The sequence below is a fragment of the Chlorocebus sabaeus genome, chromosome 28 (genome assembly GCF_047675955.1).
Source record: "Chlorocebus sabaeus isolate Y175 chromosome 28, mChlSab1.0.hap1, whole genome shotgun sequence".
NCBI classification, from domain to species: Eukaryota; Metazoa; Chordata; class Mammalia; order Primates; family Cercopithecidae; genus Chlorocebus; species Chlorocebus sabaeus.
In genome coordinates, this window is record NC_132931.1 from 10,403,668 (window position 1) to 10,421,217 (window position 17,550).

At 50.5% G+C, this 17,550-nt stretch overlaps 1 protein-coding gene across 5 annotated transcripts in view; it reads right to left on the minus strand.

Annotated features, from left to right (window-relative positions):
• CUX1 (cut like homeobox 1) overlaps positions 1-17,550 on the minus strand; it is a 470,594-nt gene that overhangs the window by 19,633 nt on the left and 433,411 nt on the right. For 2 of the 5 annotated variants that reach the window (XM_008018442.3, XM_008018438.3), the window contains exon 24: positions 7,467-17,356. The exons of the other annotated variants lie outside the window; for them this stretch is intronic. In XM_008018442.3, the coding sequence (XP_008016633.3) occupies positions 16,711-17,356 (646 nt within the window). In that variant the 3' untranslated portion in view covers positions 7,467-16,710. Of the gene's footprint in view, positions 1-7,466; positions 17,357-17,550 lie in introns of those variants that run through there. 5 annotated transcript variants of the gene reach the window in all.

A 17,550-nucleotide genomic window follows, 5' to 3' on the forward strand; every position in this document is an offset into this window, starting at 1 on the left:
ACCCCGTCTCTACTAAAAAAATACAAAAAACTAGCCGGGCGTGGTGGCGGGCGCCTGTAGTCCCAGCTACTTGGGAGGCTGAGGCAGGAGAAGGGCATAAACCCAGGAGGCAGAGCTTGCAGTGAGCTGAGATCCGGCCACTGCACTCCAGCCTGGGCGACAGAGCAAGACTATGTCTAAAAAAAAAAAAAAAAAAAAAAAAAAAAAAAAATTGTGACTTTGTAAGGTGCAATGCTTGCAAACAACACCCTCCTCAGTAAAGTACATAGTCTGTTTCTTTCTTTTTTTAATTTGAGACAGATTTTTGCTCTTGTCGCCCAGGCTGGAGTATAGTGGTGTAATCTTGGCTCACTGCAACCTCTGCCTCCCGGGTTCAAGCGATTCTCCTGCCTCAGCCTCCCGAGTAGCTGGGATTACAGGCACCCACTACCATGCCTGGCTAACTTTTTTGTATTTTTAGTAGAGATGGGGTTTCGCCATGTTGGCCAGGCTGGTCTCGAACTCCTGACCTCAGGTGACCCACCCACCTTGGCCTCCCAAAGTGCTGGGATTACAAGTGTGAGCCCCCACGCCTGGCCACACAGTCTGTTTCTTATATGGGTTGCCCTAAGGAACCTTGGAGACAATTCTTTCCACTGGACATTTGTGTCTCTGACCTCGTGCTGTCTCTGGTCTAGACACCAGGCAAGTATTCGGGGTGCCCTTGGAAAGCCCCAGGATGTGACAGCCAGGGTTCACGTTGGCCAGGTCATCATGTCTATCTGTACCAAGAGCAGAACCATGAGCATGTGACTGAGGCCATACGTGGGGCCAAGTCCAAGTTCCCTGGCTGCCAGAAGATCCACAGCACAAAGCAGCGGGCCTTGACCAAGTTCAATGTGGATGAAGCTGATCCCACATGGTGGCTGAGAAGCGGCTCCCTCATCTGGCATGGCTGGGGGGGTCAAACGCAGCCCCAGTCGTGGCCTCCTGGGTGAGTGGTGGCCCCTGTGCTTCTGAGGGCTTCCCCCTGTGCAGACCCCTCCTTACTCATGCCTACCAATAATAAATCCTACTTCCTGTTTCCCCACCAGAGCCAGGACCCTCCGTTCAAACCCTCCAATAGCCCCCAGTTGACTCAGAGTAAAAGTCAAAGCCTCTGCAATGGCCGACAAGGCCCCCATGCTCCGCCTCTCCCTGGTCTCTCTGACCTCACCGCCTCCCACTCTTCCTCCTGGTCACGGTGCTGCGGCCATGCTGGTCTCCAGACACGTTTGCACCACGAGACCTTTGAACAGGCGGTTCCCACTGCCTAGAACGTCCTTCCCTCTCACATCTGCAGGGCTCGTTCCCTCACCTTTGCCACGACTGTTTAGAAGTTAACTTCTGTCTGGGATCGGTGGCTCATGCCTGTAATCCTAGCACTTTGGGAGGCCCAGGTGGGAGGATTGCTGGAAGCCAGGAGTTTGAGACCAGCCTGGGCAACATAGCGAGACGTCGTCTCTACAAAAAATACAAAAATTAGCCAAAAGCGGTGATGTGTGCCTGTAGTCCCAGTTACTAGGGAGGCTGGGAGGATAACTTGAGCCCAGGAGTTGGAGTCTGCAGTGAGCTATGATTACGCCACTACACTTCAGCCTGGGTGACAGAGTGAGACCCTGTCTCCAAAAAAAAAAAAGAAAGAAAGAAAAAGATAATAAATTAAAGAAGCGAACTTCTTAGGGAGGCCTACCCTGACCACCCGATTTAAAACTTTAACCCTTTTCAGCTGGGTACAGTGGCTCACACCTGTAATCCCAGCACTATGGGAGGCTGAAGCGGGCGGATCACCTGAGGTCAGGAGTTCGAGACCAGAATGGACAGCATGATGAAACCCCTGTCTCTACTAAAAATAACAAAAATTAGATGGGTGTGGTGGCGGGCACCTGTAATCCCAGCTACTTGGGAGGCTGAGGCAGGAGAATCGCCTGAACCTGGGAGGTGGAGGTTACAGTGAGCCGAGATTGCACCAGTGTACTCCAGCCTGGGCAACAAAGCAAGACTTCATCTTCAAAAAAAAAAAAAAAAAACTTTAACTCTTTTCACTTGCTCTTCCCATCCTCCTTATAACATTGATCACCTTCAAAGCAACTATCTCATTCACTTATTTATTACGTCTACTGTCTGTCCCTTCATAAGAAGGTGAGCTCCTGGTTTGCCCTGTAATAACCCCAGCGTGTAAGGCAGCTGCCCACGGTCAGCCTTGGGTATGTTCTAGCTCACGGGCGAGTAGATGCTACCCTGCGGCAGGCATCTGTTTCCTCAGTTGGAAACTTGCACCAGGATTCCTGGAGCTGCAGCGTCTCCCAGGCTGGGGCACAGCTGGCCCTCTTTGCGATCTGATGTAAGCATCTACCACAGCTCAGTCCCACCCCATCACAGCCAAACCCAGTGGCCACGTGTGTTGGAGAGATGAGAGACCCCAGGAGATGGGGCCTGGCCACGGGCAGCAAGACCCCGGCAGGGCCGGCCAGTCCTCTGCTGCTTCCACTGCCAGTAACTGCATAGGCCTCACTTGGATCCTTCCAGGCTCTGCCCTGGCACTGGAAGCCGGGCGACTGGTTTTCAGGTCTTCTCATTGGGTTCTCTCAGCAACCCTGTGAGTCTGACCTCTTATTTATTTATTTATTTATTTGAGATGGAGTCTTGCTCTGTCTCCCAGGCTGGAGTGCAGTGGAGGTCTCTCAGCTCACTGCAACCTCTGCCTCCCGGGTTCAAGCGATTCTCCTGCCTCAGCCTCCTGAGTAGCTACAGGCGCCCGCCACCGCGCCCGGCTAATTTTTTGTATTTTTTAGTAGAGATGGGGTTTCACCGTGTTAGCCAGGATGGTCTCAATCTCCTGACCTCGTGATCCACCCGCCTCGGCCTCCCAAAGTGCTGGGATTACAGGCGTGAGCCACCTACCTCTTAGTTTTTTAACTGGAGACAGGGTCTCACTCTGTCACCCAGGCCGGAGTGCAGTGATGCAATTACAGCTCACTGCAGCCTTGAGCTCCTGGGCTCAAGCGATCCTTCAGCCTCCCGAGTAGCTGGGACTACAGGCATGTGCCAGCACATCCGGCGAATTTTAAACATTTTTGTAGAGACAGGGTCTTGCTGTGTGTCCCAGGGTGGGTCTTGAACTCCTGGCCTCAAGTGATCCTCCCACTGTGGGCTCCCAAAGCCTTGGGATTACAGGCACGAGCCATCGTGCCCAACCAAGTTTGGGTTTTTATATCCCCTTTACAGAGACAGAAACAGACGCACTAGGAAGTTAAACTCATTCATTCTTTTAAAGATTTCCTGAGCGTCGACTAAGACTTGCCCACGGTCATCAGTCAGTAAGTGACGCTGCTGGGATCCTAATACAGCCAGTGTCTCCTGATCACAGAGACGCTGCCTCCCTGAACAATGGCAGGGTTGTCCTCAAATCCTGCTCCCCGGAGGCCACACCACTGCCCCAAACGGGCAGTTCTGCTATTACTTTTTTTTTTTTTTTTTTGAGACGGAGTCTTGCTCTGTCGCCCAGGCTGGAGTGCAGTGGCCGGATCTCAGCTCACTGCAAGCTCTGCCTCCCGGGTTTACGCCATTCTCCTGCCTCAGCCTCCCGAGTAGCTGGGACTACAGGCGCCCGCCACCTCACCCGGCTAGTTTTTTGTATTTTTTAGTAGAGACGGGGTTTCACCGTGTTAGCCAGGATGGTCTCGATCTCCTGACCTCGTGATCTGCCAGTCTCGGCCTCCCAAAGTGCTGGGATTACAGGCTTGAGCCACCGCGCCCGGCCAGTTCTGCTATCACTTATCCATACCCGATTCTGTTTGAAAAAAGAGAAAGGGCTCTTCCTATTGGTATTATTTATTTTTTACTTTTTTGAGCCAGAGTCTCGATCTGTTGCCCAGGCTGGAGCGCAGTGGTGCAATCTTGGCTCACTACAACCTCTACCTCTCAGGTTCAAGCGATTCTCCTGCTTCAGCCTCCTGAGTAGCTGGGATTACATGTGTGCACCACCATGCCTGGCTAATTTTTGTATTTTTAGTAGAGATGGGGTTTCATCATGTTGGCCAGGCTGGTCTCAAACTCCTGACCTCAGGTGATCCGTCCATCTCAGCCTCCCAAAGTGCTGGGATTACAGGCGTGAGCCACCGTGCTCAACCAGGGCCCTTCCTGTTGGTATTTGAAGAGTCTGAATTTCTTGGAAAAGGCAGGAACTTCGGCAATGCCTGCTCAAGGCTGGGGCCAGGCTGTGTCTCCCCTGTCTATGGAGACCAGTCACTCCACACTGTATGAGTCAGTTGCTGATCAATGGTCCACCGGCCGGGAGCCCTGGTAACATCACAGTAGCTCTGTGGAGCCCTCCCAGTTGCCTGGTTGGGTCCGTACACGCGGGCCCAGGCCTCTGCCACCTCACAAGAATCAGTGATGAACTGAAGTAGACGCCAGCAAGCTGTGTGCCTCCAAAGCTGGCATGCTAGGACCGTGGAGAGGAGCAGCATATCCCCAGGCAGCCACTCGGAGGGGCTTTTAAACAGAAGCACACAGGACCATTGCAGACAATTCAAGCGCTCTAATCTATCTCATCATCACGCCGTGCCACCCTGTCTACATGCAATTGTGTTTCCTCAGAGCATCAAATAAAGAATGCGGCCGGGTACAGTGGCTCGCGCCTGTAATCCCAGCACTTTGGGAAGCTAAGGCAGGCAGATCACTTGAGGTCAGGAGTTCGAGATTAGCCTGGCCAACATGGTGAAACCCCATTTCTACTGAAAATACTAAAAATTAGCTGGGCATCGTGGCGCGCACCTCTAATCCCAATTACCAGGGAGGCTGAGGCAGGGGAATTGCTTGAACTCAGGAGACAGAGGTTGCAGCCAGCCTAGATCGTGCCACTAAACTCTAGCCTAGGCAACAGAGAGAGACTCTGTCTCAAAAACAAAAGCAAGGAACAAGGTTCTGTTCAGATCCACTTAACTGCGGGGACAGGAGAAAGGTCAAGGCTGAACCATTTGCCTGGAATGGGGGCATCGGCCAATTGCAGTCAGAGCATGAAATCTCACTCTCTTTTTATGCCTCTGCAGCTAGCCCTGCAAAACCAGGTGCAATTGCAGTTTTGTTTAATTAAATCTCAGTTTAGAAGCACGTGGGGAGGCCGGGCGCAGTGGCTCACTCCTATAATCCCAGTACTTGGGAGAACCAAGTGGGTGGATCTCCTGAGCTCAGACCAGCCTGGGCAACATGGTGAAACGCCATCTCTACAAAAAATTAGCCAGGCGTGGTGGTGCACACCTGTGGTCCCAGCTAGTTGGGAGGCTGAGGTGGGAGGGTTGCTTAAGCCTGGGAGGAGGAGGTGGCAACAGACTGAGACCCTGTCTCAACTTTCCGAGGAAAAAGACTTTGAGCAAACTTTTTTTTTTTTTTTTTAAAAGATTCAGGGTCTTGCTCTGTTGCCCAGGCTGGAGAACAGTGGTGCCATTATAGATCACTGCAGCCTTGAACTCCTGGGCAGAAGTGATCCTCCCACCTCAGCCTCCAGAGTAGCTGGGACTACAGGCACATGCCACCATGCCCAGTTAATTTTTTATTTTTTGTAGAGATGGGGTCTCACTATGTTGCCCAGGCTGGTCTCAAACTCCTGTGCTCAAGCAATCCTCCTGCCTTGACCTGCTCCCAAAGTGCTGGGCTTATAGGAGTTACAGGAATGAGTCACTGTGCCCAGCTCTTCCTTCCTTCCTTCCTTCCTTCCTTCCTTCCTTCCTTCCTTCCTTCCTTCCTTCCTTCCTTCCATCCTTCCCTCCATCCTTTCTTTTCTTCCTTCCTCCTTTCCTTCCTTTTCCTTCCTCCCTCCCTCCCTCCCTCTCCCTTCCTTTCTCCCTTCCTTCCTTCCTTTCTTTTCCTTCCTTCCTCCCTCCCTGCCTTCCTTCCTCCCTCCCTCCCTCCCTTCCTTTTTTTTTTTTTTTTTTAACATTTCTTATTTTAATTTAGTTAGCAGATCATTAAATACATGGGGGCATGCCTAAACTAGCAAACAGAAAAATTAACCACGTCACTTCAGTGTGTCAAATACCAAACTGGCAGAGTTCTTAGGTTTTTTTTTTTTTTGAGACGGAATTTCACTCTGTAGCCCAGGCTGGAGTGCAGTGGTGCAATCTCAGCTCACTATAACCTCTGCCTCCCACGTTCAAGCAATTCTCCTGCCTCAGCCTCCCAAGTAGCTGGGATTACAGGCGCCCGCCAACATGCCTGGTTAATTTTTGTATTTTTAGTAGAGACAGGGTTTCACCATGTTGGCCAGGCTGATCTTGAACTCCTGACCTCAAGTGATCCGCCTGCCTCAGCCTCCCAAAGTGCTGGGGTTACAGGTGTGAGCCGCCGTGCCGGGCCAGCTCTTAGGGTTTTATGCAGGTCTCTCCTATCTGAGGGGGCTGGCATTTGGGGTAACTTTAGAGACACCCTTGGCCCTGAGTGACTGCATGAGACGGGGGGCTGCCAATTGCACCTGGCACTGGGGGTCGTCTCCGTCCCATACTCTGGGTTCTCCCACTGGAGGAAGGATTGAATCCAGTGTAATTCGGAGAGAGGCTTATGCTTCTGTATCACATGTGGGCATTCCACAATCTGAAATCTCCAAATTAATACGCGACCAAGTCATCCCCCACTTCCACTAGACACACATCGGCCTGGCAGACGGCTCTGTTCCAACCCGGTAGGTCTCAAGACGAGCAACAGCCTCTGAGTCACAACTGCGCGGAGAAGCCTAGCAGCCACCTCGGCAGAGCCATTCCCCCACGTCCAGCCCGAGCGCCATCTGGAAGGAGACCCTGCTCAGCCGCCCCAGCATTCCAGAGACCCGCAAGCCACTGTCCCAATCCCCTCTTCCGGCCCACTCGCAAGCATTAACTGGCATCTTCACTTGTCTTTCTGTTACATCAGGAGTCAGGGGCACAGTGAGAGCCCCACACAGAAGGCTGAGGTCACGCCACTGACCAGCTGCGGGCCACCAGGCAGAGCAGCCTGGCCGTAGTCCTGGTCGCCCAAATGCCATCGATTGGGGCTGCCACCACCAACCCGGTGCCACACCAGCATTGGCCACCATCCCCACAGCAAGCCTATATGGCAGGCAATGGTGTCTCCATTTTACAGACAAGGAAGCAGACGCCAGGGAGGGTAAGGGCTTGGTTCAAGGCTAGGCAAACAGTGCTGGTGACAACAGCAAGTAGGAACGCAGGCCCCGGCGGAGCCCTTCCTGTGAGCCGGATGCAGACTGAAAGAGCGGTGCCCGAAATCCCCATGCCTCCTAGAGCCACGCGGTTTTCTGTGTGCCCGGAAGCCACACGCCCGAGGACGTGCGGACAGGTGCAAGGAGGACAACCTCGGGAACGGCGATTCTCGAGGTGCCATTTGGACCCTGAATGACAGTGTTTGCTGCTCGTCCTCAGGCCAGAACACTTTAAATAAAAACAACCCAGACATTCTTGTGTTTGTATAAAAGATATTTACTTCAATTATCACACCTAGGGTGCTAGTGAATAATACATGGTGTGAGTCTCATACAGTGATATTGCTTCTCCGTATTATATAGGGACCGTTGTACAGTGCTGAGAACAAACATCGTATGGCTAACCAAAGACAGAGGGACAACACCAAGGGGCCGACGGGTGCCTCCCCCACCCCCACGCCAGCCAGGTCAACTTTGACTCTTAATGTAGAAAAACAAATAGCAAGAAATAAAATGTTATCAGAGAGATGTCACACAGCAACACACCAGAGGCATCTCAAAGCGATTTGTACAAAAAAAAAAAAAAAAAAAAAGACTTTTTTTTTTTTTTTTTCCTTTTTTCTTTTTTGGTCAATTGGGTCTTTGTGAGGATTGGAGAAAAAAAAATCTGTGAGTGTGAGGATTAACAAACAAGCTCTAGAAAGATCTAAGACTTGGTGCGTTACAGAAAATATAAAATACTGCTAAAATGTAAGACGTGACAAAACACTGGAGCGGGGGTGGGTTAGGGGGTGCTGAGCTTATAAAGAGTTTTCCGGAAGATTCCGCCACCCTGCGAGTGCGTCTTGTGCTGTTAGTAGTCTGGACAGGAGCGTGGTGCTACCCGCTCTCAAGGCAAGCAGCAAACAGTTATTATTGCACAAACGCAAAGAACTAGGTCTCTTATTCAATGGAAAGGGATGTGGGGAAAACCACCTTCTTTTTTCCCCCACTTTTATTTTATAACCAGCTATTCTCCAATGCTTTAAGAATTTTGGGTGAATTCTCACATCTCCAGAACGCATGGGATTTTTTTTTTTTTTCCAAGAGGTCTCAGATGGGGGACATGAGATGCCCGTTTTCTCAAGGGAAGAGGCAGAAGATGGTTTGAGAGAGAGAAATGCATAGACTAATTAGAGAAAAATGAAAAAAAAAAGTATTTTGGGGAGATGGGGACCATTGTTTCGGTGGAGGGTTTCTTTCAAAGAGAGAACAAAATCAGGACCCCCGGTGATCTTGGAGAAGGGGAGGTGATGGTATGGAAAGAGATACTCTTCCCAGCCTACCTTGGGGTGGGCAGGGCCCTTGCCTTGGCCTGGGGTAAGATTCCTTCTGCCGGGCCCATGGGATCGAGGCAGGGCGTCTCACCTTCACACCCGATTGGCAAGCAACTGGTGTCCTGCTGGCTGAGCTTGGGGCCACAGCAAGCAATCTCCACACCCAACCTTCCTCCACATTGAACCACCTATAGGGAAAAGGGGCCCTCTGCCTATGCTCTCCTAGGTGAGCCCTCAAGCCACAGCCTGGTACTACAAAACACTGTTGCTTTGAAAGATGGTTTTGACCAACTTTGTACGCAAGAAAAACAGTAACAACAAAAAACCAACCAAAACATATCAACCCATGCGGGCCTTGCAAGAAATCACTCTCTCGCTTGGAAGTAAAGTCTTGGCCAGGCCACCGCGCCCTCTCTGACCGGGGTTCGCCGAAACTTCATGAACCCAGAAGTCTTACCAGAGGCTCTAGGAGGCTTTGGGGAACTGAACTTGGCTTTGCTAAGATTCCTCTGAAGCTCCTCAAGCGAGCGTTCTTCAACTCAGCACTCCCTCACTCGTTGGTAGATGTTTTTTGTTCATATACTCTCTCATTTAAAAAGTTAGACACATAGAGACCACCAGTTTTTGAGTGGCTACTCTGGAGACAGGTGTTTGATTTTGCTGGGGAAACCCATCTGCCCCCCAGTTAATCCCCCAGACGCCTTGGTTCTCTGGGGGAATGGGGGAGGAGAGGAAGGCAGAGGATAGTAACCACTAGAGTGACAGCAAAAAGCATTTATGACAACAAAACACAAAATAACAATACACTCCTGATAAGTACTTAAATGATTAACCTAATAATAAATAGAAGAGGATAGAAATAATTTTTTTTTTTTTTTCTCAAGGAAACATCCTTTTATAATCACCCTCACGCACGCCGGCAGGTCAGTAGCAGTCAGTCCATTTCAACAAGACAAGGTTAAGTGCTGGAAGGGATGGCTGTGGCCTCAGACACTGGGGAAGGCTCTCAGCTTCTGAATCACCGACACTCCCCATCCTGCCTCGTCAGGCCAGCGGCTCCGGCCAGAGCCCGCGGGCCCTGCACGCCCAGCTCAGTGGTCACCAAGAGGCAGGCTGGGAGACTGGAGGGAATGGGGGAGGCCTGTTTTCCCTTCGGTTCATGAACAAACGGAACTACAGTGAACAAACTCATTCATAACCTGAATCGTCCTGGTCTAAAGCTTACTTTGAGTTCATTTGGTGTGCAATACGTTATTTTTTAAAAATGAAGAAAAATGATTTCAATTGCACAGAGCTTTTACACATAGTCATCTATTTAAGTGCTTTTTGTTTAAAGCAAACTACAAAAAAATAAAAATAAAAATAAAAAAGAAGCAAAAGGGGGGAAAAAGGAATTATAAAACAAAAGCAGCTCCGTGCCACTTCAATGTGTCTTGCTGAATGGTGTCTCGTTTCACCAGCAGAAGTCCCAATGCTTCCGTACACACTGTGCTTCTGATTAATTTCCATAGGGATGTAGCCGTGACATTGGGATATAAGGCACCTTTTCTTTCTGATTACAGAAAGTTTGATACATAGCATATAGCATATTTTGTGGAAGAAATTAAAGCCTAAACACTACAGAAATTACAGTAACGCAGACTAATGCTTTCTTAACATTACTGGGTAAACTAAAGGGATTCATGAAAAGCAACTCAAGGGCATCTTAAGAGTTTAAGAACGGGGGGATGGGGGAAGTGCACATTTATGCATAGCCGAATGTCTTTCTCTCGCCAGCCTTTTTTTTTTTTCTTTTTTTTCTTTTTTTTTTTTTTTCGGGATTTTTCGCCTACAATGCCCAACTTTTAAAGTTAGCATTTTGGAGGAGACTAGGCGCTTTGGAAATGTCTTGTTAAAGCTAAATGTCACTTCATCCAAAAATGAAAACTCGAGATGATGCCACGGACGGCATGGACACGGTTATCTTTGGAGGAGAGGTGGTGGTGGGAGAGGCCTGGGCAGGAGGGAGAAGTGTTTGGAAGTCGGGCAGACAGGCAGAAATTGCATTTCCTTCTACTCCCCTGACCAGGGTGGTGAGGAGCACAGGCCGCTGAGGCCTCTGGAATTGGGAAGACTGGGCTGGGGGGCCGGGAGCACGGCTGGAGCTCCTTTTACGTTCTGCCCCCTATGCCCTCTCCTCTTCTGTCCTGATTAAGCCCAAGGGTTGTGGACTTAACTTTCAGCCCATCTCTAAGGGTTTCACAGACTGGATCTTTCTAAACTTTACTGGGTACCTGCTTCCCCTTTTCCCTGGTAGTTTTCATCTACAAAAAGTCAAAACCTGATGGAAATAGACATAAGATCGTCAAATTGGACCATTCTCTTAGCGTTCCGAGTGTGCTGGCCAGACTGACATTTAGTACATGCTGAGATCCAACCATGTCACACTGGCCCCAGGTCACCACCTTGCCACTCAGGGCATAAGCCCTGCCCTTGTGGTCACAAAGGCTTCCCTAATGTCATCGATGCCCAGGTGAAACCACAGAAGCACTGAGGGATTTCTAAATGTGAGCTTTGGCTGGTCAATGCCCAATCATAGGATGCTGTCCCCACCCTTGGGTTCTTACTTGCAAACTCTCTCCAGCAGGGGAACACTGTGACCCCCACAGTGGACAGACCCACCTCCAACCAGCAGCCCCAGGAGCTGGTTTTCTTCGGTGCTGGATGGGAACTGGCATATTCTTTTGGGAGAAGAGGGTGATGCAAGTGCGGACGGGGCGTGTAGACTGGAGGAAGCCATCTATCCTTTTCTGTCTTTGAGATGTTTGATGTTTGCAAAGGAGCGTTCGCAGTGACGCTGAAACCATGCCAGAGACAACAGACACCCAAGAGCTACAGCGTTCCCCAAAGCCAGCTGGGAATCTTGGGAAGTGTCCTCATGTGGCCACTCTGGGGCAGCCCGGGGCAAGGATAATGGCCATGATGGATCTTAACAGCTGAACAGGACTGGACAGAAAGGATAGGCAAAGACCCTTGGAGGCCCGAGACCACACCCTGCCTGCAAAAGAAACAGCTGCTGGAGCTTTGAGAACAGGTGGAAGTCAAGAGAAAAATCCGTGTGCCTGGCAGAGCACAGCTGTCTGTCCGTGTCGTGCTCACAAAAGGAGAGACACACAACGCCAGCCCACCAGGCAGAGGGATGCTCGGGTCTGCTGCACTGGCAGCTTTCCCGCCCCCTCCAGCCCACGTGCCTCATAGTTCTGCGGGGTGTGGCTCTGGGTGACATCAGATGGAGAACACAGGTTAGTGAGGTAGAAGGGACAATGAGGAGTGTGAAGAAGAGGGAGGACATCCGGGGAGGGACAGGGCCCCCCCACCGGCAGCACTGGAGCCAAACCTCTAGCCTAAAGTACCACAGCGAACAGCCCAGCACGCCCACCGCACATGCCCCATTTCGCTACATCTCCCCTTGTACAGCTGGCTTGTCGGCCTTGGGATGAGTAAGGTCTATGGACTTTTGTTTTCACTGGTCTGTCAAGATGCGCCTGTCATAGTGCATTTAAGGCAAAGGCTGTCGCCCCTCAGTTCAAAATCTCTCTGCTTTTCTTTGTGTGACTCTCAGAAGGACATGCGTCTATTCCCCAGACTCTGCTATTTTTCAGTAAGATTTGCTTTGCTAAAATCAGAGGAATGAAAAACATTGCATAGAATGTCAACAGAGTTCATTGATCTACCTTGTATCAAAGGACATGCGTGCAGGAGGAACAAAGTCATCCAGTCCAACCTTAGTCGGGAAGGCACCTGCCCGTGAGAGAGCTCACCTGGGGACTCCTGTTCCCCTCTTTTTAGGGCCTGGCTGTGGCATGATCTTAAAGTAGTCAGCCGAGGCCCACAGCGATCTCTTTACAACCTGTGTAAACTGGTCGTGAGCTGCACGCCTGATGCTGGCCCTGGCCAAGGAGGGAGATGGGGTATGAGAGCTGGCCACCTGGGCTTGGGCGGTGGCCAGAAAGGAATATTTAACCCAGAGCTCTGCTGCACTCTGGGCCCGGACTGCCAACCAGCAGAGCTGAACGTCCACATCAGACAGAATGGTTTTTCAATGGGAGGAAAAAAAAGATGGCGACAGAAAGGAACCTGAGCAGGGAGGTATTTGTACTTTGGAGGTACAAGGGATCTACCCCAGGGAGGCCGTCGACTGGTATCTTTTGCCTCAATTACTTGCACAAAGTAGCAGGGTTTGATGGTGAGTCCCTGTGAACCACGATCCTGGCATTTCTCAGAGAGTTCCCCCACGCACGCATCCCTGGGCTGTCTGCCCCGATCCTGTCCCAGGAGATGCTTAGAAGCTGCCTCATGCCAAGATGACTCCTAAGATAGTCTAGAAGAATCCAGTTGAGCTAAGCTCCATGGCTCTGATAACCCTTTCTAAAGAGAGGTCTGGTGAGCAGAAACCACAGATGTCTTCACTGATACAGAAGTTCAAGAGGAGGTTACCTGGGAGCTCGGGGATTGGGGAGGAGGACAGAAGACTCCTCTGGGATGGCAGTGAGTCGGGCACAGGTCTAGGGCAGAACCCATACACCTGCCATCTCGGCTATCACAAGGGAGCTTGGGCAGGAACCCCGGGTCAAGAGGCTAAATGCAAACACTGATTTTATGCCGAGCCTCTGCTTAGCCAGCTAAGTTAATGGCAAAAGCCTTAAGTTATGAACACTGCCTCCAATTAACAAAAAGAAGCCATTTAAAATGGCATAATGGAGCTTGTAATTAAGTGTTAGTGTTTTATATGGAACCGTTTCCCCCAGGGGAGAAGTACAAATCAGCTTCTTAAACTCATAGGGCGTGAAGAGGAAGGGGGTCGGCTGCCTGCAGGGGCCACTGCTTGGAACATCAGCGTGCTGAAGGGGAGCCACGCCGAGGGGACACTGTTCAAGGCACTTGAATACTGCTTAGCAAGATGAGAGATTAACCCTTAGACTCCAACTGAGGGGCCCAACCAGGAGGGGGTGCTCCCCCGGCCACGGATTGCTGTATTATTTTAGTGGCAGCTCTTAGAAGTATTACAGACAGTGCTAGCTTAACATCAAAGATCGTAAGGTTGGGATCTCCATTTTTTAAAAAAATAAATAAGAGAGGAAAAAGAATACACAGAACTGCAAGCAAAATTTAACCAACTGATTGTATCCGGTTCCCAGATGTAGATCTGGCAAAAAAGACAGAATAGGAACCAACAGTAACCTAGTTAAAAATGTAAAAAAAAAAAAAAACCAAAAAGGGAAAACAACACATATGACTAAATTGCTTGGGAGGGCCAAAATGACTGCGTTTTAGACTGTTACTGTTTGGCCACTAGAATGGACAAATCTGTGTTTGTCAATTTCCTCAGATTTAACACCTTTGTAAATAACAGTCATGCCTTTAAAACTAAACCCTAGCCTACTATTTCATGTTAACTTCTTGCTTTTCATTCTTATGAAAATTAGATGATATTTAGAGATTCATCACACATGATGACAAAAGTCCCTTGAGGGTTTTGTGGAGAGGACACCACAGTCGTCAGGGCTCTGCCACTCACTGTCCTAAGGGTCACTGATGTGAACTCACTCTTCTCAATGCACCTGAATCGAGCCAGATGTTGACCCGTGTCCCCTTAAGCTCCTCTGATTTTGAATTCTCTTCTCCCTGAACCAGACTTCAAGTTCAGAAATGATACCCCCATCAAAAGACAAACAAACGGCCTGCCTCCCAGCCCCCTAGAGCCTTCTGAAAACTTCTTATTCATGAAAAGGCATTGTCTTTAGTGTAGTGACTCTCAAAATTTGTGAAAACGTGAACTAAGTGCTGCAGTTGCAGGTTAAAAGACTGTAAATGAAATAATCTCTAAAACATCATGCAAGAAACGTGGTTTCACATCTTACAGTCAAAGTCCTACAAGTTAATTAACAAGCACACGGAGGTGGAACAGCCAGAGCATACCTTTAAAATTATAACTCCCTCCCACCCCCCAAATAAAAAAAAAAGTAATATTAATTAAACTTAAGAAATAATGAATGCACCATTAAAATGTCATCCAAAGATGTTGACCTAAGACAAAGGTTTCAATGATACACAATACGGTCAAAAAGTTTTCAATCAGTAATATACAGTATGACAACTACATCTTGTAAATTATACCCAATACTGCCGGCAGTCTATCCCTCTAAAGAATATTTGCCCCTTTCATCCCTTCCTAACAATCAGATAATAAAATACAGCACCTATAAATAAGCAAAAAAAAATATATATATATACCGAAATCATCTATTGTTAGTTTAAAGATATGGCAATAAAGGAGTCTAAATTAGCAAACTTGTAGAAGCCGTAACTGATAAAACAGCTTATTGAAAAAGGTGGCAGTAATGCACTCTACGTGTGCACAGGTACTTAAGAAAATACACAGACGTATAAAATTGCACACACGCACACGCACGCACACTCTCACCCGCCTCTATTCTCACGCATATACACATAGACAAGGGAGGAATCAGAGACAAGTTAGACTTTCAGTTTGTACTTAGACTGCCCTAAAACTGTGCATAAAAGAACTTTCTAAGAGGCGAAATGAACGAAGGGCAAATGGTAGGTTTGGAAGTTGAAGAGCATCCACGTTTTGGTGTGAGTTTGGGCCATTTCTACAGGGATGGGAGTGGGGAGCCCAGAATGCCACGTTCTCTCTCCTGCAGAGAAAGGAAGTTTCCCACGAGTTCAACAGGGTCATCAGTGCTTGTGGTGGGAAGAAAAAGGGAAAGAGAGAGAGAGTGCGCGTGCAAGCCCTGCCCAGGCCTGGGGAGTGTCTTCCCCTGGGAGGGCTCAGTTCATCAGGTGCCCAGGAGAGTGGTGTGAGGTGAGGTGCCTTCTGTGCCAGAGAGAGATCCGTAGACTGCTATCTACTTGGGGACAGGCCCATCTGGCCCCGGAACTGCCTGCTGTGCTCGCCCGGACTACTCTCTCCTTTCTTTCAATGCTTCCACACGTGCAGACGCACAGACAGACTGAGACACCATAAATTAAACAAAATTGACAGGTACATGCTACAGTTCTTCTAACTTGTCTCCTAAACCTCCAAGATATGAGGTCTGATCAGCGTGCTCTGCGGTTAGAGGTTAAAAAGCAGATTATAAAATACCTAGATTCGGATCTTTTCTTTTTTTTCTTTTTTTTCTTTTTTTTTTTTTGTCCTGATTTGGCCTAGAATGGAGTGTATTAAACAAACCCTAGTCTGCAAAACCCAGGGTCAGTTAAAGCTATACATCGATGTGCACTACATGTCAGGATTCTATTCACGTACAAGAAAACACTATGTCAGCTACCACAAAATCAGAGTTTCCTGATGTGACGTTTTCTTTTTGTTAAAAAATATGTGGAGTAAATGTGTTTTATTTTAATTCAAAGTTTCAAACGAGAAGATTCTTTTCTTGAAAATATTTAGGAATCCAAACTAGTGTGTTTAGAGTCGTTTTGACTGTGCAATCTCTTAGTGGCAACTGAACAGCTACAAAAACTTTCTTTTTTAATTTTTCTGAAAAATCCCCCCCCCTTTTTTTTCCTGGTTTAAGAAGATAATAGTGTATTATCGCTCTGAAGCCATTAGATGGCAGATAAAAAGCCCCCTTTTAATATGTGGGTTTGATTTTTTTTCTTTTAAAGCCCACACGGAACAGGAGGACACAAGGCAAAGCTGTAAGAGTTATTCCAGAACCTGTGGAAATCACTTAGGGCAATAAAAAAAACACTTCAGGGTACAAAAAAGCTCGACCACACATTTCCGTTTTCTTCCTTGAAAACTCGACATAGATTGGGCTTAATGCTCCTTTGTTTTCTATATGCACCTTGGCCTATGGCGATTTTGCCCTGTGGCCCGCAGGGCGGTAAGTGCGCGAAGCGGTCCAGGCCGCGGACTGGGTCTGGGCCGCAGGGTTGGTGGAGGCCGCAAGGTCGGCGTGGGCCGCAGAGTGGGTCTGGGCCACAGGCTTGGATCTGGGCCTCAGGTCGGTGCAGGCCCCGGACCGTGGAGTGGGTCTGGGCTGCGGGCTCAGGTCCGGCCTGGGGTCGGTGCAGGCCGCGGGCCAAGCCCAGGCCACGGTGTCTGCAGCTCCTGCCCCGTCCGACCCCGTCCAGGCCCTTGCAGCCCAGCCTGGCTGCCCGCCCCGGGGCCGCGGCCCCTCAGAACTCCCATTCGATAGGTTCCTCCCGGCTGGCGGCCTTCTCCAGGCGGTGGATGATGCTGTTCAAGTTCGCGGCCTTCTTCTTGCGCAGGGGGTTGTCGCGCGAGTCCCGGGCGCCTGCGGCCTCGGGGAGGCCAAAGAGGCTCTGCAGCGAGCTGGGCCTGCGGGGGGCGCTGCTGCTGCTGCTGCTGCTGCTGCTGCTGGGCGGCGGCGCGGAGCTCCGGGCTGCGGGGCCCTCCCCTGGCGCGGCGGCGGCTGAGGTAGCGGCGTCCTCGGGGGCCGCGGGCGCGGCGGTGGCGGTGGCGGTGGCGGTGGCGGGGCTGGACAGGGGCCCCGGGCCTTCCGCGGGGCCTCCCTCATGGTCGTCGTCGCGGGCGTCGTCCGGGCCCGGGGTCCCCGAGGGCGGCGGCTCCGTCTGCTCCGCCGGCCGCGGCGCCTCCTCCCGCTCGGCCTCTCCCTGAGACTTGGGCTCCTCGGTGTCGGCGCTGCCTGGGCCCTCGGTGGCCTCCACGCCGTCGCAGCTGTCGCCCTCTGAGCTGGGCGCCGCCCGGCCGCTGCGGGCCGAGGGTGAGTCGCTGGCGCCCGCCTGGCCCTGGCTCCCGGCCTGAATTTCCTCAATGAACAGTTCTCTGCGAATCCGAGACCTACAAGACAACAAGCGGCGCGGATGTGAGGGGAGTGCTGCTGGAGACAGGGCCTCTGGTGCCACCCTGGCAAGACCTCTCTCTCTGGGGCTCCTGCTCCATCCAGCCCGGAGGCCCCTCCGTGCCCCTCCAGCGACCCTCGTCGGGCCATGGGGCACCCCCTCTCCAGAGTCACCGCCTACCCCTCGGGGCCT